The 20,996-nt window shown below is 36.2% G+C and overlaps 2 protein-coding genes across 2 annotated transcripts; both read left to right on the top strand.

Moving 5' to 3' along the window:
* Positions 1 to 371: 371 nt before the first annotated feature.
* LOC102608306 (uncharacterized) lies at positions 372 to 2,823 on the top strand. The gene is made up of 2 exons (XM_006473698.4): positions 372 to 1,215; positions 1,963 to 2,823. Exons 1-2 carry the CDS (start codon positions 667 to 669, stop codon positions 2,731 to 2,733), a joined length of 1,320 nt encoding a protein of 439 aa, XP_006473761.2. The 5' UTR covers positions 372 to 666; the 3' UTR covers positions 2,734 to 2,823.
* A 16,910-nt stretch (positions 2,824 to 19,733) lies between these two features.
* On the top strand, positions 19,734 to 20,624 carry LOC102629660 (uncharacterized). The gene has a single exon (XM_006473850.4). It carries the CDS (start codon positions 19,734 to 19,736, stop codon positions 20,622 to 20,624), a length of 891 nt encoding a protein of 296 aa, XP_006473913.4.
* The last annotated feature ends 372 nt before the right edge of the window (positions 20,625 to 20,996 follow it).

Genomic DNA, 20,996 nt, shown 5'->3' with positions numbered 1-20,996 from the left:
CCACAAAAATTAATATATACCTTTTTTGTTTTTATTTTATTTTTGAGTTTAATTTGATAATTTAATTTTTTATTAATATCCAAAAAAGAAACATTATTGTAAAAATGTAACATTGTAAAAGCAAGTTAAAAATAAAAAAAAAATAATGGCATAAGTGTTAATATGTAGTAGCAGGGACGTTTTAAGGTGTTTTTAAAAATACAGGGACTAAATAGACACTAACCTCATAATATAGGGACTAAATAAGCTTTTACCCAAAATATAATATAATGACCGACTCTTTTAAGCTTGAAAAATAAAAATAAAAATTGAAGACGTAGTTGTTAGGCATGAGAAGTCAAATTCTATTATGTAACTTGAAAGAAAAGCATATTAGCCAAACTTCAAAATTAAAAAATTACCCTCAAAAGTTTAAAAGTTTACCACCCAAGTCCATTCTCTTCACACTAAAAGACGGATTCATCTTCCTTCTCAACTACTTCTAAAACCACCATAACAGTTTAACTTGTCATCTTCTGTATCTTTCTTTCTTTCGTTCTTTCTTTTTTTTTTTTTTTGGGAATATTAGTCGTCTGTTCTCTTTAAGTACCTCTCCATCTCCATGTAAATTTCTTTTGCGAATGAATCCAAAACCAAGATCCAAACACAGCCGTTAGGGAAAAAAAAATGCTAAAGAGTCCTACAAAAGGCACCATGCAAATCACTAGATGGGTAATCGATCTTGATTGGCGCCTTCTCTTGTTAATTATTCCTCCTCTGTCCATCCTTGTCTTCCTCTCCTTATCTTCCATACCCATTAATTCATTTTCCACTTTTACCCCTATCAAATCTTTTATTTCCAACCGTACCCTCACCCCCACCACCACAACCTCAACAAACTCGGCCGATTTCGTAATCTCATCTCCGAATGGGGCTAACCCTGCGGCGGCTCAGTGGAAGGACGAGTTGCTTCGATCGAGAATCGCCGTGTGTTTGGTCGGTGGGGCCCGGAGATTCGAACTCACCGGTCCGTCGATTATCGAGAATATTCTCGAAGTGTATCCTAATGCTGACCTTTTCTTGCACAGCCCTTTGGATAAAAATGCTTACAAATTTTCTTTACTAAAACTCGCGCCCCGGCTCGCATCGGTTCGAATTTTCGAGCCCAAGCCGTTGAATGAGACCGAGTCACAAGTCCGCGTTCTCACCGCCGCCCACTCACCTAATGGCATCCAGGTTCGCACTATTTTTTTTCCGGTTATTATCTATTATTAGAATTTTCAAATATCTTTAATTTTCTTTTTTTAAATGATTTCGAAAATGGTAGCAAAGAGATAGGTATGCTGTGGTTGTACCTGTATACCCGTATCTAACTATCTATCTCCAAATGGGTCCCCGCGTCTGTGACTTTAAATAGTTTTACTAATGGGTGTGTTTGGTTTAAACTGGGAACCGCACAACTTTGCTCATTTTGTTTAATAACCCCATATAAAATGATAAAATCTTTTAAAATTATTATATGTTTCAAACTTGCTCTATTTTTATTTGAAATAATGAACTTTTTATATTCAAAATTTATAATAATTTTAAAAATATTTTAATGATTATCATTTTCCACGAGCTAATTTGCAAAAAGCGTTTTTGGTTTTGAATATTGAGCTTGCGAAATTTATCAACCAGATCCCTATTATTTAAATGAATTATTATTATTATTATTATTTGCAGATAATTTCTGTTGAACCAAAACGATATTTTTGGTACAATTTTCCTGAATCCAATGCTAGAAGCAATCGGATCTTAAATTTCGAAAATTTTGAATTACTGGAGAAAAGTCTCCCTTGCTTAGTTGCTTTGTTGAATAGGTTCATAACTCGCGGCCGCGCACATATAGCACGTGAACCCAGTCATTAGTACTCGCCACGCGCGTACAACGAGTTTAATTATTAAAACGGGGGTATAACTGACAATTGCTATGTTACGCAGGGTCTGCTTCAGTACTTCAATCTCGTGGAAGGATGTCTAAACATGATAGAAGCCTACCAAAAAGGGAACAATTTCACATACAAATGGATAGTCCGAACCCGTGTTGACGGGTATTGGAACTTGCCACTTGATCCGGATAACTTTATTCCGGATCAATATTTAGTCCCGCCGGGATCCAGTTTCGGCGGGCTCAACGACCGGCTGGGTATCGGCGACCTCAACACATCGATAGTAGCACTTTCACGCTTGTCTCTAATCCCTCAACTCGACTTGGCCGGGTTTCGCCAACTCAACTCGGAGACCGCGTTCAAAGCTCAGCTCACTACCCACCACGTGCCTCGTTTAACAAAACGACTCCCGTTTTGCATAGTAACGGACCGAAAGTACGGGTTCCCTCCATCTAGATTTGGTGTGCCCGTAGCGGCGATGTCGAGTAAGGGACCGTTGAGTGGGGCCAAGTGCAGGCCGTGTACGGCCGTGTGTCGAGGATCGTGCGTGAATGACGTCATGCTTTCTCTCTACAAGGGGTGGAGTTGGACGAACTGGGAAAATGGGACGCTTGAATTGTGTGATGCTCGCGGTGGGTGGGAGAGTGATTGGGAGGAGATTTTTGATAGGGTTGCTGGGAAGAAACTTGCTTCTGCGAGAAAAAAGGTTAGGTCTTTGGGTGTGAGAAGATGTGTTGATGATTTTAATAAGATGAAGAGAAGAGCTTTTAGCTGGGAAGCTCCTCCACCGGAGGACATTTGCCGACTTGGCTTAGGGAGCTAGCATATATCATTGTTATTGTAATCATTATTTTTTTGTGTGTTTGTTGTATAAAATGAAAAAAAAAATTTAAAAAAAAGTTATTTTTGGGTTTTTTAGGAAATAATTTCGGTATACTGCCATAGGTTGTGGGATTCAACTGTGCTGCAACTGTTGCGCTATTGACCATGCTCAACTTTCTGTTTTGTATTATATGAACCATTGGATGAATCCTTCTTTAATCTAAGGGTTGAAAATATTTATTATATAATTAAATGATTTACGGGCAACCGACAAAGCCATGGCCACCACTCATTCGATTCAGCTTTTTGTTCCTTGTTAGAGTATCATCAAATATTTATTTATCATTTATATGATAAATAGAAATAGAAGTGTAAAAAAAAAAATCACCTCCTTATATATATATATATATATATTATTTTAATCAAATTTTTTCTCTATAACCGTAATAATAATTAGAACACTTTTCTTTTTTCATAAATTATGAGATAAAAAATAATATAATATTAAACAAAACCTTCCAAAAGACTCTCTAAATAATATAGTATTTCTCACTCTTTAAATAAATAACAAAATTTTATTTGAAGAGATGTTCTTATATTTCAATAACAAAAAAAAATTAAGAATAGATGAACATTTGCGTTAGGGGTGGTAAAAATACCCGCTTGGTCTAAACCTAAACCGCATCCAGGCATTATGACCCAGCCCGGGTATGACACTGGACTAATCTTGAGTATTACTTGATAAACTTAAAATTCAAATTTAATTAAAAAATATTATAAAATATACATTATTTTAAATATTTATATTTATTTTACTCAACTGTTGCGCGGCACTTGCGCTATTGACCATGCTCAACTTTCTGTTTTGTATTATATAAACCATTCGATGAATCCTTCTTTAATCTAAGGGTTGAAAATATTTATAATATAATTAAACGATTTACGGGCAACCAACAAAGCCATGGCCACCACTCATTCGATTTAGCTTTTTGTTCCTTGTTAGAGTATCATCAAATATTTATTTATTTATTTATATGATAAATAGAAGAGTAAAAAAAAAGTCACCTCTTTATAGATTCTTTAAATAATATATATATATATATATATATATATATATATAATTTTAATCTAATTTTATTTTCTCAATAACCGTAATAATAATTATAACACTTTTCTCTTTTCATAAATTATGAGATAAAAATTAATATAATATTAAACTAAACGTTCCAAAAGACTCTAAATAATATAGTGTTTCTCACTCTTTAAATAAATAATAAAATTTTATTTGAAGAGATGTTCTTACATTTCAATAACAAAAAGAAAAAAAAAAGAATAGATGAACATTTGCATTTGGGGTGCCAAAAATACTCGCTCGGTCCAAACCTGGACCGTATCCAGACATTGTGATCCGGCCCGGGTATGAAGCTGGGCTGTTCTTGAACATCACTTGATAAACTCAAAACCCGAATTTTATTAAAAAAATATTAAAAAATATATATTATTTTAAATATTTATATTTATTTGACTCATTCATGACACATATATAAAGTTTTAAACACTTAAAATTTATATTTTCATATCAAATTTTATTGAAATAAATTTAAAGCTTATAAAATTACTAAAAAATAAAAAAATACACATATAATATTAAAAAAATTAAAAATCCCAGTACCTAGGTTAAAACTCAGCCCAATACGGGGCTTAAAAAACCAGCTCAGGGTTTTGCCAACCCTATTTTGCGTGCACCAGCTCTCATTAACATAAACTGAAAAAAAACACCTGCATCTGAATCCCGGGGACTACAAATATGAACAGTAACACAACAATCAATTTAAGTCAAGGTTCAAAGTCTATTACTAATTATCTACTAAACTCCAAAGGGAAACCGTTTAAAATTTACAAGAGATATCAAATATCATGTTTTTGCTCTCTCTTCGATTTGGAGGAGCAGAGCCGAGAACACTAATTTGAGGCTAAGCGGAGCACTCCTGAAAATTAGCGGTTTTGGTCTGTAGCGTCCAGCGTGGTGGGGCTTTGCTCTGGAGCGGAACGCTACTTGCTCCATGGTTGAGTTTGTGCAAGTGCAACTAAGTTAGAGAATTTGGGTATCACGTTTTTTGTTCAATTGCTGTCATTTTTCAGATTGACTCAACGAAATCAAGACGAATAAGAAAAAAAAAAAACAAAAGAACGCTGCATATCGGGTTGGTGTGTGTTTCTACTTTCTAGTTGGCAGTGCCCTTGATCGTTGGATCACAGCCTAATAGACATTTTGGCCCTTTTCCAAAGATAATTTTGGCATTGATAATTTGTTTTATGTGCCTTGCAGACTGCAAAATATTATTTATAGCTCTCATTCTCAACACCAGGCATGGAAAAGCTCTTGAAAAAGGGTATAGCTAGTTAGCCAATTAGCATGCCTCCAAAGTTCTTATAAACCCTTATGCATATTTACTATTTTAGACTTTACTGAATTTACATAATCGGTTACAAATTAATCTAATTAGTAGGTGTTTGGTTATTGTCAAATATGGGATTAATGAGAGAGAAAAAGTACATTCTCGAAATCACGATTATTTGAGATTCAATGATCAGGCTTCAGGATTTTCTCTTCGTGTTTGTGTTTTAACTTTTATTGTCATCTCTTAATCACAGCAAGTTAAAAATAAAAAATAAAACCTCCCAAACTATCCAATATTTTTTTTTAATGAGTATGTTTGATAAATAATTAAATTTACTTTAATTTGTATTTGCTCATTGGATTAAAAAAATTAAAATAGGTCACAGTAAAATTAATTGATGAAGAGGTTTGACAAACCTAAAGAATTGAGAAGAACATCTTGTTGAAGGTAGTTGATTATGAATAGGTAAATTAAAGTTATTTTTAATATTAAATAGTGTTAAAAGAAATTATATAATTTTTAAATACTTAAAATGTGGTATATCAAGAAAATATGTATTTTTCAAAGATTTTTAAAGGTGTTAATAACTCCACTCCTTCAAAAAAATGGCTTAGCCCACACTAATTGTCCAAGTAACATTTTTTTAATTAAAACCAGAATACGAAACAAATTAATTTTCACTGATTTCTTTGCCGTTTCACTGATTTCATTCGACAAAGAATAGTGATATTTAAACATCTCAATTTCGCTTAACCCCCATTTCTTAATTAAGAACATCATAAGCTTCAAAGTAATTTTTTCTCTCTCAATATAGTCTATATAATCGCTAATTTATCCTTCTTATAATTTTAATTTATTTTTAAAAACACGCCAACTTTAAAGCTCCTTGAGCCCGGCTAACTCGTTGACCCATGCCCGGCTCAAAACCCAGATCGAGCATATCGAGATCGTGCTTTTTCATCGATTGTATGAAGAGAATGGAGTTGTTGGAGAGGAATCCATGCAAAAGCCATTATCCAAGCAACGAAAATGCAGAAGCAAGTATTTTTATATGGTGTTAAAGTATTCTTCGGGTTTTTGTTTGTGGTTCTTGAATATAGATGTGTGATTTTAAAAATGATTCAATCTTGATGTAAATTTTTATAGAAAATGATACCGTCAAGTAAATAATATTCAACAATTCAGTTACTCTTTAATTATTTTGTGATTTGTGAAATTCTTATGAGTAATTAAATTTCAATATTTTTTTTTTATTGCGAAGTGAGACTATTTTCAAAATTCAACAATGTGTTAACATTACAAGCAACGAGTGTAAACAGAAAAAAGAAAATATATATGGCTTCTAAATCTATATGAAACTTCCAATTAAAAAACAATCAGACCACCAAAGAAGAACTAGGATTTTTAAGTGGGTGGAATTTTTTTTTTTTTTAAAAGGATGAACCTCGTAAAGGGCATATTAGGATTATGTAATTCGTATTGGGAGAGAAATTTTATTTTAAAGTCTATGATGGAATGGGGCTGGGGAGAACTATAAGGGGCTGCTCTTTAACGAAAGAAGAGTTAGATAAGTACAAACTTTAATAGAAAGGAAATGAAAAACATGTTTCTTGGAGAAGGAAAAAAACACAAGTGATTTAATCACTGAATATAAGACTGGCCAGTGATATCAATGTCACGGTCACCCGATGAAGGAGGAGCTTGGTGCTTGGCGTCAGACCCAGGTGGCGCATCAGCACTCTGCGCTTCACTAGCGGGAGGATTTCCCCGTTTTTTCTGCTCACGTGTCAGCGGCTTGATCGGTGAAATGTTCGGTGGCTAGTGCTGCTGCTGGTTCCCCTCTTGTCCCTGCCTCTCACTGTCTTTTTCCGTTGCTTTTACTTTCACTGTTACGAGATTATCATTTTCCTTTATCAAATACGTAGCCTTTTTGTAAGACTCCATCCGCGGGGTCGTTGCAGCACACGTGTCAACGAATCAAAAGAACCGGTAATAGGAAACGTGTTACATGTTGATTACGTGGCATCTGAAATGACCAGCCCCGTCACTCGTTGCATGCAGCGGCAGCTATTTAGTTCTATTAGCCTTTTAATCGTTTGGTTGCTACGAAGACGAAAAAGCCTTGCACAGTTGCCCTTAGCTCCATGGAAGAACAACACAAACAAATAAAAGAAGTAAATTTTCTTATCTTCAGTGGTTTGCGGTTTATATAGTGAGCCAAAAGACGATGTCAGATTGTAAATTTTGTGCTAACTGGTGGTTGTCGATTGAATATGCCTGAGTTGTTTATTATATACGGATGCAGGTGGGAACAGAATACGGAAAAATACAGAGTCATTTCATGCCACGAATTAAATTGATTTTTTATTTTTTATTTTTTTGCTTTTGATGTACCAGTCAAAAATTTTTGGAGTCTTGACAGTTTCACTTTCCAAGCTAATTAAAATTCTATACAATTTTGGCATCATTTCAACTTCTATGAAAATATCTAATTGGTAATGTTGCTTTGTTGCCATCGGTTATCAACAGTCAGTGGCGCAAGGATAGGATTTGAGAGAATAAGAGATTAAAATAGTAAAGGTGTGGAAAATGGGGACTACGAGTAAGATTTATAGGGTTTATTTTAAGATTTTTACGACGACGATATTTAAAAAAAAGAAAAAAAACAAACAAACCGGCTCAGTTCTCCTTTTGCTGTTTCTAGATTTCGATTCTTTATTCTCATTTTCGCCTTGGTTTACCTAACAAAAGAATTCTGAAAGAGCACCAACTAAAGAATAATTTAACAAAAGATTATTCTCACAAATACAAAACGTGACTTCTTCCTCTTTCAAGTTTAGGCGAAGATCGATGCCTTCTTAATTGATCTTACCATTTGCAACGCTCCATGTGGGCTGACTCAACACCCGCAATGCCCAAATGCCTATCTAAAATATTATGCTTTGTAATCATCCTTTGCAATATGCAAAACGGGAATTCCTTTAACAAACTTCATGATTTTTGATTCATGCATATGCTGTTAATTTGCGAAAGAATCTCGTGCCTCTGCCGCCAGTCATTTGAGAGCTTCGACGACAACAAGTCTACAAGTTGTTCGAAGCCAATCTGTCTTGTCGGAGCTACCAAGTCGTCATCACTTTCAAAAAGGCGCCTGAATTCGGAAACTAGTGGAGTTTGATTAGTACTTAGTGATCATTGTTATTATTATTATTATTTAAATTACTTTGTGTTGTGTAATGTCTATCCATCATCACTTGGGTGCAGTGATGCAAAAACTAGTGAACGTATAAAATTAGATGGCGTTGAGAAACAAACACCGAGTCAATTGAAGGGTACAAACAGTAGTAATGTATTTGGTACGTGGGTTTCAAACCAGGCAAATGATTCCACCACTCAATAATGCTCATTTTTTTTTTTAACCTATAATTCTATTAATAGGAGGCATGTTGTTTGTAATTTATAATATTGACAGAGAATAGTTGAATACAGAAGCCACTGCCACATCAACGGAAGCTCTCCAAGCCTGTCTATTATCTTTGCCTTCCTTTTAACTTTTATCATTGATATTATTTACTTGCATTTAGACAGTTCTCCATTAATTCCACAACACTTTGAATTAATTAGTTCATTTTATATGCAACTTAATTCACGAGTCAGATTCAACGCCACGTAGTCAGCTACTCACCTAGTTGGTCAATCTTTAGATCTGACATTTTAGTTCGGATAGGTTTTATTATTTAGGTCTCTTATATTTTTTTAAAAAAAAATAAAGACATAATTTTGTCCATTTATACTAAATAGTCTCTGGCCAACAACCAATAAGCCATTAAAAAAAACATATTAAAAGGATCAGAATACGCTTTCAATTGGATAGTGGGATGGTCGAAATTCAATACCACTAGGGGAGGTAATTCGCCAATACATCCTCGGCTCTTTAAGTGCAAATTACGCCCTTCTTCAATTATTTTGCTCGCTTTTGTTACATTCGCAGCTACCGATTGCTGTCTACATCTGCAACTTGAATAGTTTTTTTTCTTCAATTATGAATTCTGATAACGATTGGCTTAGTCATTTTAGCCAAATTATATTTGTTAACGTATTAGCTACCTCAATAGTCAATGATGTGGAGCCACCGAGGTACCTTACAAGTACTAAAAAAAAAAAAGGCAAAGAAATGCTTAGCAAATTCCGATGATATGTTTATTTCAACCATCTTTAATTTTTTATCAGGAGTCTGGATTCAGGACTGCTGCAACTACTTAGATCATCACTTCTGGGAGTTGGCATTTCATAGAAATTTGGTTATCCTTTTTTTTTTTCCTTTTCCCCTGAAAGGACGATTAGTTTTATCTAACTACAATGTTAAAGCAACATTTCTTTCATTTACCCTTCAATTTTATTTATTTATTTACTTTTGGGTAAAGTCACAGGTCATAAAGTTCAGAATTCTTCTTAATAATTCAATGTTTCTGCTAGTCCGTGAGTCATTGTTTACGTATTAATAATTGAGTCATCGGAGAAATCATATAAAACATGAAATAAGTAAGGCGACATGTCTAGCAGATCCCGTGAATAACGGTATATGAAGAAATAAAATATAACTTAATTATAATTTTCAATTTCAGATTGTTGCCTTAATTATTTAATTTCACACCCTTTTTATTTTTTGTAGAGTAGTACTAGACATCTCAAAATTGTATCTTAAATCACTTAAAATTTATCAAGTCGAGGTTGTGATGATATGATTAATTCACTCAAAATTTGTTAAAATCCATCAATCACTTGATGATTGTCTATTGATGGGGGAAGATTTTAGTGTTTTATTTATTTTAGGTCCTTTTCAATGGTTGTCATTTTATTTAGAGTTACATTAGGCATTCATTTAGATATTTTAATTGCCAGTTAGTTTTCTTATTTAAGTTAAGTTAGAGAAATAAGCTTATATCATGTTATTATTTTAATCCTATTTATTGTATTTCTTGAATTAGATTTATTATATTTACCTTCACAATTTACAAAATCTCAAGAAGTAAAACGATAGAGTGATTCATAACCACTATATCAAGTGTAAGCATATTTTCACACGACTTTGGATTGAGTAAGTGTGTTTAGTTTTACTTCTATTCTACTTCTACTATTCAATTACGTCACATTGTATATCACATTAATTGAGATGCAATTTCCTAATATATTTTAGCATACTTATCACTATCCCTGTATCTATCTCACATGAATATGATTGTAGTAGCTTATCCAAATCGTGGATCCAAAACTTAAAATTTAGTTTGACTTTTAAAATATTCATGCGGGTGTGTGGGTGTAAAAGATTCTTTTTTTTTTTTTTGAGAGAAAGTATAACTTTCATTCATTCAATTGAGTGAATAAGTACAAAAAGTTTGTTGGTATATTATCTACCCAAGTTTCTTAGCAAGGTTGATGCTGCAGAAGCTGAAGCTGCTAAGTTCGGTCTGGAGATAGCAGAAAATGTTGGATGTTTCCCTCTAATTATTGAATCTGATTCTAAGGAAGTAGTGGAGTTAATCTCTCTTAAGAAGAGCACAAGAACCGAAATCTTTTGGGTCATCTCTGAAATCCAAGATCGGATGAAGAGGCTGAAGAAAGTGAAGATACAGCACACTCCACGAGGGTGTAATTCCTTAGCTCACTCACTGGCAAATTTGGCGTTAGAGCTAAATGATTTTGTTTTGAGGGCTTCATTGCTGCAGCCATAACCTTCCCTTCAGAATTCCTTATCACAATTCCTAAACCAGTTCTTTATTGCTCCATTTTTACTGCTGCATCAACATTTACTTTGAACCAGCCCTCAGGGGGGTAGCTCCATTTTTGCTGGATAGCAGGACTCGTAGGGGGACTTTTTGACATTTGGGGCATTTGGATTCTTTTGTAGGACTGCACCAAAGCTTCTGCTGCCGCAACTGATAGATGGGAATCTTCCCTTTTATTTTTGAAAATGGCAAGATTCCTTGAGTGCCAAATGCTCCAACACACAGCAACTATCAACTCCATTTCAGCTTTTGTCCTTTTTGTAGTAAGATCCTGTAACAAACTAAAAACATCTCTGACTTTGCCTAACTGAGAGTCCACAACAAAAGGGGTCAGCCTCCAAATTTGCTTTGAAACTTTGCATTCGAAAAGCATGTGACAGACAGTTTCTCTTGTTTTTTTGCATCTCTGGCACCAGGGGAATTGAACAACTTTCCTCTTCCATAAATTTTCTGCCGTTGCCAATAGATTTTTTGCTGCCCTCCACATGAATATTTTAACTTTTTCTGGCACTTGAAGAGACTAGATAGCATGCCATGATCTGTATCTCTCCCCGGAGCAGCTTGGCTTGTCCGGAAATCTCAGCTTTAAAGCCAATTGGTAGCCACTCTTAACTGAATAATTGCCCTTTTTGTCATGGTGCCACATTACTTGATCTGGTTTCGGTTGCCTTGGCAGTGGTATTTTCAACATTTGGTCAGCATCCTCTTCCAGGAAGTGATGCCTAATCACTTCTTCTTTCCACTCCTGATCCTCATTTATCAGCTCTGTAACAGTTGTGTCTAATTTTAAAGATGGGGGGGATATCGGTTGAAAAGTCATAGGTCTTGGAAGCCATGGACTTTGGTACACTAGAACTTGCTGACCATCTCCAATTCTCCAGCGTAGCCCTTGCTCTATCACTTTTCTGCCCCATAAAATACTCCTCCATATGAATGAAGGATGTGAACCCAGCTGAGCCTGCATTAAATTTGAGTGTTTAAAGTATCTGGCCTTCAAAACTCTTGCTACCAGTGACTTCGGCTCTTGGATAATCCTCTAACTTTGCTTTGCAACTAAGGCATGATTAAAACTCGACAGATCACGAAACCCCAGCCCACCTCTACTTTTTGCTTGGCACATATTTTCCCATTTTGACTAGTGAATTGACTTATGATTCTGGCTATTCCCCCACCAAAAACCAGCAATGGCCTTCTGCATATCCTCACAAAGACCTATAGGGAGCTTAAAAACACTCATCGCGTATGCAGGCACCGCTTGAGCAACAGCTTTTATCAACACCTCCTTTCCTCCACAAGAGAATAATTTTGCCTGCCAGCTCGAAATTTTGCCAAGAACTCTGAGTTTAATGTCTTTGAAAAAACTTGTTCTATTTCTACCCACCATTGAGGGCAAACCGAGGTATTTTGCATGCCTTGAGACCACTTGTAGCTGGAAAATGGCCTTAATTGCAGCGATCTGCTCCTGCCTGGTACTCTCACTAAAAAACATAGATGACTTCTCGTAATTGAAAATTTGGCCAGAAGCCGCTGCATAACAATCGAATATCTCCTTCAGATTTGTGCAGTCCTCCCTTGTAGCTCTTGTGAAGATCAAGCTATCATCCGCAAACAAGAGATGAGTAATGGAGAGCTCCTTGTTGAATTTTATCCCATGAATGAGCTGCTGAGCTTCTGCTTGTTTTAGGAGATTTGAAAAAGTCTCTGTACAAAGGATAAAAAGATATGGGGACAACGGGGATCCTTGCCTGAGCCCTCTTTGAGGCTAGATTAGCCCTTTAGCTACCCCATTTATCAACACCGAAAATGATGAAGTAGATATACAACGCATTATCAATTCAACAAAGCCAAGAGAGAAACCCAATTTTTCTAAAGTACATTTCAAGAAATTCCACTCCACCCTGTCATAAGCTTTACTTATGTCTAACTTCAGATCCACTAACCCATGCTTTTTCCCTTTACTAAGCCTTATCTTATGAAGACATTCATACTCAATAATAATATTATCAGTTATAAGTCTATTTGGAACAAAGGCACTTTGAGCTGGTGAGATTACATCATTTAAGATCAGTTTCAGCCTATTTGCGACAGTTTTTGCAATAATCCTATAGATTACATTACATAGGCTAATATGTTTAAAATCCCTAACTTTCTTCGGTTTATCAACTTTTAGGATCAAAGCTAAATAAGTATGATTCAAGGGAGTAAGGTTACCTCTGCCGTTAAGGACTTGCAGGCATGTGGCAATGACTCCTTGGCTCACTGACTTCCAATGCTTTTGGAAAAAAGCGGCTGGAAGGCCATCTGGACCAGGGGCTTTAGTTGGATGCATTTGACTCAATGCTTCTGTGATCTCTGCTTCAGAGAAGGGCTGGTCTAGCTGGGCATTCATCTCCTCTGTGATTCTACGAGGCATGTTTTTTAATGCATTCTCTATTTGGCTTTGGGATGGATTATTGGAGGTGAAAAGGTTGTCATAATGCTCGCAAAAAATCCTCTCAATATCCTCTGCTTCCTCAGTCCACCTATTGTTTTCATCAAAGATCCTTCCAATTCTATTCTTCTTTTTTCTTGTTGTGGCTTTAGAATGGAAAAACTTCGTATTTTTATCTCCTTCTCGCAACCAAACAGCCATCGACCTCTGCCTCCAGAAAATCTCTTCATCCACAAGTAAGTCATCAATCTGCCTCTCTATTATCTTAATTTCATTACCATCTTCATACTGATTGTTGCTCTGCCTGTAATTTTTCAAATCTTCCAGCAACTTTCCCAACTTCTTTTCCCTTCCACCAAACTCTTCTCTACTCCACATCTTTAGTTCTGCAAGCGAATCTTTGGCTGTCTTTTTAAACTGAGAGACGGGATCTTCACAATTCCAGCTTCTACTCTCAATCCATTCGTGCTTAACAATCTCTTGACACTTCTCATAAGGGCTCCACATATCCTCATAATGCACCCTTGTGAAAGTTCTTCTCTTAAAGCTTCTGTTTCTGCCTCTTTCTTCGAGCGCCATCATTATCGGATTATGGTCTGAGGTCCATATTTTAAGGTGTTCTACTGCAACTGCATGAAACATACCCCCCCAGTCTTTGCAGTAAAAGAATCTCTAATCTTTCTTCCACCAGCTGAGGACCGAACCTTCTGTTAGACCAAGTGAAGGGGTGGCCTTTGAAGCCCAAATCTCTCAATCCACAAAATTTTACAGCATCTCGGAAATCTTTTATATTTGACTCACGCCTGTCGATCTTCCCCGTCTTTTCATTTTTCTGTAGAATCTCATTGAAATCTCCAAAACAGAGCCATGGCAATAAGTATAAGCTAGCTAATCTCCTCAACAAAGTCCATGTATGCTGCTTTTGCTCTACCTCAGGATGGCCATAAATCCCTGTACCTCTCCAATAGCTACCCTTTTCCGAATGGATCACTGCATCTATGTAGTGGCTACTATAGGATTTAATATCCACAACTACCTCCGAGCTCCATAAAAGAGCTAACCCCTCACTTTTACCTCTACTACTAACGGCAAAACAACTTTCGAAATTTAACTTCTTACCTGTCACCCGCATTTGCTCAGCCCTCATCTTAGTTTCACACAAAAACACAATTTGAGGCCTTTGCATTTGGAGAATCTTTTTAAATTCCCAGAATGCTCGGTCATTCCCCAAACCCCGAACATTCCAGCTTAGGATCTTCATAGTTGTGGGCGGTGCTGGCTACCAGCCACCGCCATTAATCCTTTCGGAGTTGAAACAGCTGCCATTGCTATCATTTCGACATCTCCGTCTTGCTGGGTTGCCTGTTCTATCATGTTCTTTGCTTTTATCGAACAAATTGCACCTTAGTCTAAACTGCTTATTTTTCTTCTTTTTCCATCTGGGCTCACCCAATTAGCCTCTCCTGAAGGCTTTTTTAAAAGCTTTGGCCCATTTTCTTCCAAAGAGTTCTTTTCGATGGTTGCTTGGAGCTTCCATTTTCGTTTCTTTATTTTAGTCTTTGTTTTATTCAGCCTCTCACCTTCTTCGCAGCTTACTACAACTTGGGTTTCTATTGGGCTCATTTCTGATTGGGCCTCATTCACTAGTGATATCCTTCTCCTTTCTCTTGTTTCTTTCACCCAGTCTCCATTTTGCTCATCTCCCCTTTCTCCTTCCCTCTTATTTAAATTTCGGATCCGCCTTTTGGCCCTGTTTTTGAGGCACTGTACTAATATCTGTTGATTGCATTGACTTTATGAGACTTTTTTCTGACAACCTTGAAACACCCGCCCCTTCCGTCTGCGGATTATCTAATATTAGATCCATTTGTAATCGGGTCACCCCATGTTCTTTCTCAGCTCCATTGATGTTGCTTCTGTGTTGGTCTTTCATCATCTTTGAGGCCACCTCTGGTTTGGACCTTGTGTATATTATGTTGTCCTTTTTCTCTTCTTCTGCTTTCCATCGCTCCTTTCCTCTGTTTAGCTTGATTTTTTCTGCCATTGTGAGTGCTCTCAGCCATGGCCCATAAGCCATTTCCTTTCTTGTTTGGTTTTTGTATTGCTTGCATTCCCTGTATTGATGTCCTATGCATCCGCAAACAAAACAAAAATATGGCATCCTTTCATATAGTACCGGCATTGGGATGATCTTTCCTTTGGTAGTTTCTTTTTCTGTCTTGTTAGCTTCTGTATCTACCATTTCTGCAGACTCCCTTCCTGATTCGTTTTCTGCTGCACTCTCCCCTTCTACAGCTTCCTCATCCTTTAGCTCTAGTATTTTAATCAGAGGTTGAGTAATATCAATTGAAATTCTCAACCTGGCGTATTTGCCAAAGCATTCTCCTGAGGCATTTGTCCTCACTTCCTCCACTGATCCAATTTCTCCCCCAATTTCTTTGATGGTCTCTTCATTCATGCACAATATGGGGACATTATGTATCTGGACCCAGAAGGATACATGAGTGAAAACTTGTTTATTGATCTCCCCGATACCTTTTGGTTCAACTAACACTATCAAAGCTCTATCAAAGTGCCATGGCCCCCCTGCTAGAATGTTCCTCTTATCTGTTTCTGTTCCGAACTTGAACAAGAAAATATTGTCCCCCATTTCTTCAATCTGCACTTCTCTTAGAGTTCTCCACCTGTTGCAGGGATGCTTTGAGACCCACGATGTTGATTTCTCTAGCCAACAACACCTTTCCCAGGAGACAGTGGCGGATCCAGCTTAGGACCAGTGGGGACTTAAGTCCCCACTGAAAAAAAAAATCCTTTACTAACTAATTTAATTTATAAAAAATTTCTAATAAATTTTTCCTAAGCCCCCACTAATTTATATTCAAACCCCTAACACATAAACATAATTACATACTTTAAGTTTTTAAAACAAATAAAAAGAGATGGGCTTTGCAAACTAAAATTAAGCCCACAAATATTAATATTAATCAAATTTTTAAATAGCCCACAAACCCATTAATAATATTTTATTATTCGGTACCTTCTCCAATTCCACTGCCTGCACCAATACGCAAATCTAAAATCCCTAAATCATCTTCTTGTTTCGGCATCTCCAAAAGCAAAACAGCAGTGACAGACTGACAGTGGAATTTGCATTAATCATCTTCTTGTTTCGACATCTCCAAAAGCAAAGTGGAAAGTGATTTCATTTATTCCTCCAAATTTCAAACAACCCCTCGTTTCTTCATTCAATAAAATTAAGGTACAAGTTAACACTTTATTTACTTTTTATTTTATTGTTTATAAATCATATATAATTATTTGTTGAATTGATGTAGTTGTTAAAGCACTTAATCTTGGAGATCTCTCGAGTGGGCAAGGCCTAAACCAAGAGACTACTCTAAAACGTTGTGGTGATACACGTTGGGGTTCACATTATAATACATTATTGAGCATTATTAACATGTTTTCAGCAGTAATTAGTGTATTGGAAATGATTATTGATGATGGACCAAAATATGGGCAAAGAGGAGAAGCAAAGAATTTACTAGAGTTGATGTTGTCATTTAATTGTGTTCTGTTTACATTTGATGAGGAATATTTTAGGGGCTACAGATGAGTTATCACAAGCATTACAGAGGAAAGATCAAGATATTGTGAATGCTATGAACTTAGTTAGGTTATGTAAACTACAACTTCAAACAATGAGACAAAGTGGATGGAATTCTTTGATTGATGAAGTTACTTTTTTTTGTGCGAAGCATGATATTGATGTGCCTAATATGGATGATATGTTTGTGGATAGAGGGCGATCACGACGTAAAGCTCAAGAAATCACAAATTTGCATCGTTATCGTGTTGAATTGTATTATGCAGTCTTAGATATGCAACTTCAAGAGCTTAATTCTCGTTTTAATGAGACAAACACTGAGTTGCTTCTTTGCTTAGCATGTTTATCTCCAAATGATTTATTTTCAGCTTTCAACAAGCAGAAGCTATTACGGCTAGCTCAGTTGTATCCAAATGAGTTCTCTACAATTGATATCATGGCACTTGAGATTCAACTTGATACATATATTTTGGATATGCGCACTAGTGGTGAGTTTTCAGAATTAAAGGATATTGGTGATCTTGCAAAGCGGATGATCGAGACTAAGAGACATAATGTATATCCATTAGTTTACTTGTTAATAACATTGGCATTGACTTTACATGTTGCCACTGCGAGTGTAGAGAGAGCATTTTCAGCCATGAACATTTTGAAGAATCGGTTACGAAACCGAATGGGAGAGCAATGGATGAATGATAGTTTAATTGTTTACATAGAAAAAGACTTATTTAATAATATTGATAATGAAGTTGTAATGCAACGTTATCAATGTATGAAAACTCGTAAAGGACAATTGTAAACATATATTGAAGTATGATAAATCTTTCAAATTTATATATTTATTACTTTTTATATTTTTTTATCGCCGTTGGGTAAGCCCCCAGTCAATCAATATGCTGTCTCTGCCCCTGCCAGGAGACAGCCGTCCACCATCTTTTGGCCTGTCTATCTTCATTTTGCTTTTAAGTGACACTCTACCTCTCTTCTCACCCTCCAAGGATATTTCTTGGCACCTTCGAATCAGCTCATCAATGTCCATTAAGAGTGCTTAACTATTTTGCTTCCGAAAACTGAGATATCGTTGTTTACTTTCACGATCGGCTAAAAGCTGAAGAAGAAAGAAAAAAGGAGATAAAATCATGAACCAAAACACCCAACTTATGTGAGTGACCACAATAGTCCTATAGACTCACTCTCCACTCTCATTCTGTTTCTCTAAGAGAGAGAGCCAGAAGAGAAAAAAAGTAGATGCTCCATTTGAAGACTTGGGGTGTAAAAGATTCTAAGGTGCCTATAAATCTTTATTTCAAGTTCCAATTAACTCAATTCGAGATTACGCGTGTGGTTATTAATTATTAGCTTTCCGTGTAATCCTCTTCGACTTCTTAAAATTTCAGGGTATCAATAATCTCCAGTGAGGAGCTCGAGATTGGCATATTGACAACCAGCCGCTGATTCGATCATCAACTTGCATTAACAATTCAAATCTTTATACGCGCCTTTGGCCGTATAGTTTTCACTGTCATATTTGTGACAGCCAAGCTGAAAACACTCGAGTATTCAATCTCTATGATTAGTTAGGTGGAGTTTGGTAAAAACGAATGAATTTGGAAGTTGGAATAACTAAGCATGGAGATGGAGATGGCTCAGTGCCTTGTCCAGAATTTTTTGAGTCGCACCCATCACGTTTTATCACCAGCCAAGGCGACAGGCACAGCACAAGTCCAACGATGGGTGTTCCCCTAATAATGACCAAAATGGTGAGGTTCAAGCGGATGCAAAGTAAGCATTGAATGATTTTGAATCATTTTTTCAATAACGAACAAAATAAAATTATTAGTTTGATGAATAATTCCTGTGGCATATTATATGATCGAACATACTCAACGAATCGTTTCAACTGAACATGGGCAAACAAAATTAGCAATCAAATTATGCAACAAAAGTCTATGCAAATGCTTTTGACTCGATTTCCCTCTTTTCAATCAAAATATTTATACTGATGTGTTAACTTAAAAATGCATGTTGATTGTTTGTAGTAAGAATTTATTGAAAAGCTAGGCATAGGATGATGTGGTGGTATACACATTCCATCCAACACGACTCTCTCATTCTATTGGGAATGAACAGTAAACATATGAAAATTTTGGGTAATCCCAAATATATTTACACATGGATTTATTAGATTTTTGTCATGAATACTTTCTCCACTAATCATGAAATTACTTGTAAATACACACATGATCACAAAAGTTTAATGAAAAAGAATGTATGTACAAGAACTTTCTCCAAATACAAATTTGAGATTATTAACGCCAACTCCTCATCAGTTTAATTATATATCTTTTAACAAATGGGTTAGTGAGTGAGCAGTGACACAAATTGAATTGGGTGTTTGGACATAAAGTTTTACAGCTGATCAAGAAAAGCCAGCGGCCAAAAACACGTGGTGTCTCCTCCCCACAGGAAAAGGAACACAGAAACGACTAGTTTTTGCAAGCGTAAACGCTAAACCCACATGATTTAAAGTCTAAAGCCCGCGTTAACAGCTATAGTTATTCGCGGATCCAGTCTCCTCCCCTCGTGCGCCTTAGTTGTCTTCCCACTTAAATATTCCCTTTATATTGTGTGTGTGAATATATATGCATACTGTATGTAAACACACGCCCGCCCATTACTCCTCCTCCCTCCAGCTCTCTTGATTTCTTTCTCATTCAATCGTCAAGAAAACCGAATTGAAGCAAAATACTGTAGTTGAGATTAAAATAGCAAAAAATGGTAGGCGTTTTCGGGCGCTCCCTTTCATTCCCTAACAAACATCCCAACCGTCCACCCATGTCTCATCACATTAGATCCATCAGTCTTCCGTGCAGATCACACCCTTTGGTTTCCCAGATCAAAGATGAGATCAGCGAGCTCAAGACTTGGTCTACTAAACCCGATAACAGAACATCATCTTGGCTTTGTGACGGCTTGAGCCGTCTCAAAGACGTTCATGATTCTCTGCATGAAATTCTCCATCTTCCTCAAACACAAGACTCTCTTCGCAATCAACACGAGTGGGTCGAGACGCTTCTCGAAGACTTTCTTCGCTTCGTCGATGTCTTTGGAATCTTCCAAACATCTGTTATGACACTCAAGGAAGAGCAGTTTGCTGCCAAAGTTGCTATAAGGAAAAAAGACGACGCAAAGATAGCTTCGTATTTGAAATCAAGAAAAAGATTGGCCAAAGAGATGCTTAAGCTTGTCAGTGCAATTCGGTGTATCGGCCAATACCAGGTACCGCCACCAATGCTGGCGTCCGTTGTAGATTCTGATTTAGCCGGTGTCGTCACTGATGCTGTTCGAGTGACAATGCTCGTTACGGTTGCCCTTTTTAATGGGATTTCAACGGCTTTTGCGCCGCGAAAATCTTCATGGATGGGTTTGAGACTGAGCAAGAAAGACAACAGAGTAAAATTCGAAGAGGGCATTCAAGAGTTTCAACAGGTCGGTGTTGATAGCTTGTGGGGCTTCAGAAAGAAAGGAGATGAACAAGTGAAGGTGGTTTTGATGAAAATGCAAAATTTGGAGGACTGCATTTGTGAAATTGAATTTGCTAGTGAGAAAGTGTTCAGAAGTTTGATCACCACCAGGGTTTCACTGCTCAATACGCTCACACAGTAGACCAAAAAACAAAAAACAAAAACAAAAAAAAAGGGATGTACTTCCTTTCTTCTTCTTCTTCTTCTTCTTCTTCTTCTTCTTCTTCTTCTTTTTTATAAAAAAAAAAAAAAAAACACTTGATCTCTTTTTCCTCTGTGCTATCCGCTAGAAAGAAATGGAAATTGTGAAAAGTTAGTCTCCATATGTGAATAGAAGAACTTGAATGATGTATAGTTTTTTTTTTTTTTCTCTGTAAATTGATTTCCCTATTAAATCAAAAGAATGGTTTACAATAATTAATTAGTAGATTCATTACATGAAAAATAATTAAAGCATAGAATTAACTTTTGACCATTTTTTAATTTAGATTATGTTAATTTTGACATTGATTTT

The sequence above is a fragment of the Citrus sinensis genome, chromosome 5 (genome assembly GCF_022201045.2).
Source record: "Citrus sinensis cultivar Valencia sweet orange chromosome 5, DVS_A1.0, whole genome shotgun sequence".
Classification (NCBI taxonomy): Eukaryota; Viridiplantae; Streptophyta; class Magnoliopsida; order Sapindales; family Rutaceae; genus Citrus; species Citrus sinensis.
Note: the sequence above shows the minus strand (reverse complement) of the source record. Positions and strands in the feature narration are given on the sequence as shown.

Coding starts and splice junctions, on each gene's coding strand:
- LOC102608306 (XM_006473698.4), top strand. CDS start 667: ATGCTAAAGAGTCCTACAAAAGGCACCATGCAAATCACTAGATGGGTA. Junction 1,216..1,962: donor ACTCACCTAATGGCATCCAG/GTTCGCACTATT, acceptor TATGTTACGCAG/GGTCTGCTTCAGTACTTCAA.
- LOC102629660 (XM_006473850.4), top strand. CDS start 19,734: ATGGTAGGCGTTTTCGGGCGCTCCCTTTCATTCCCTAACAAACATCCC.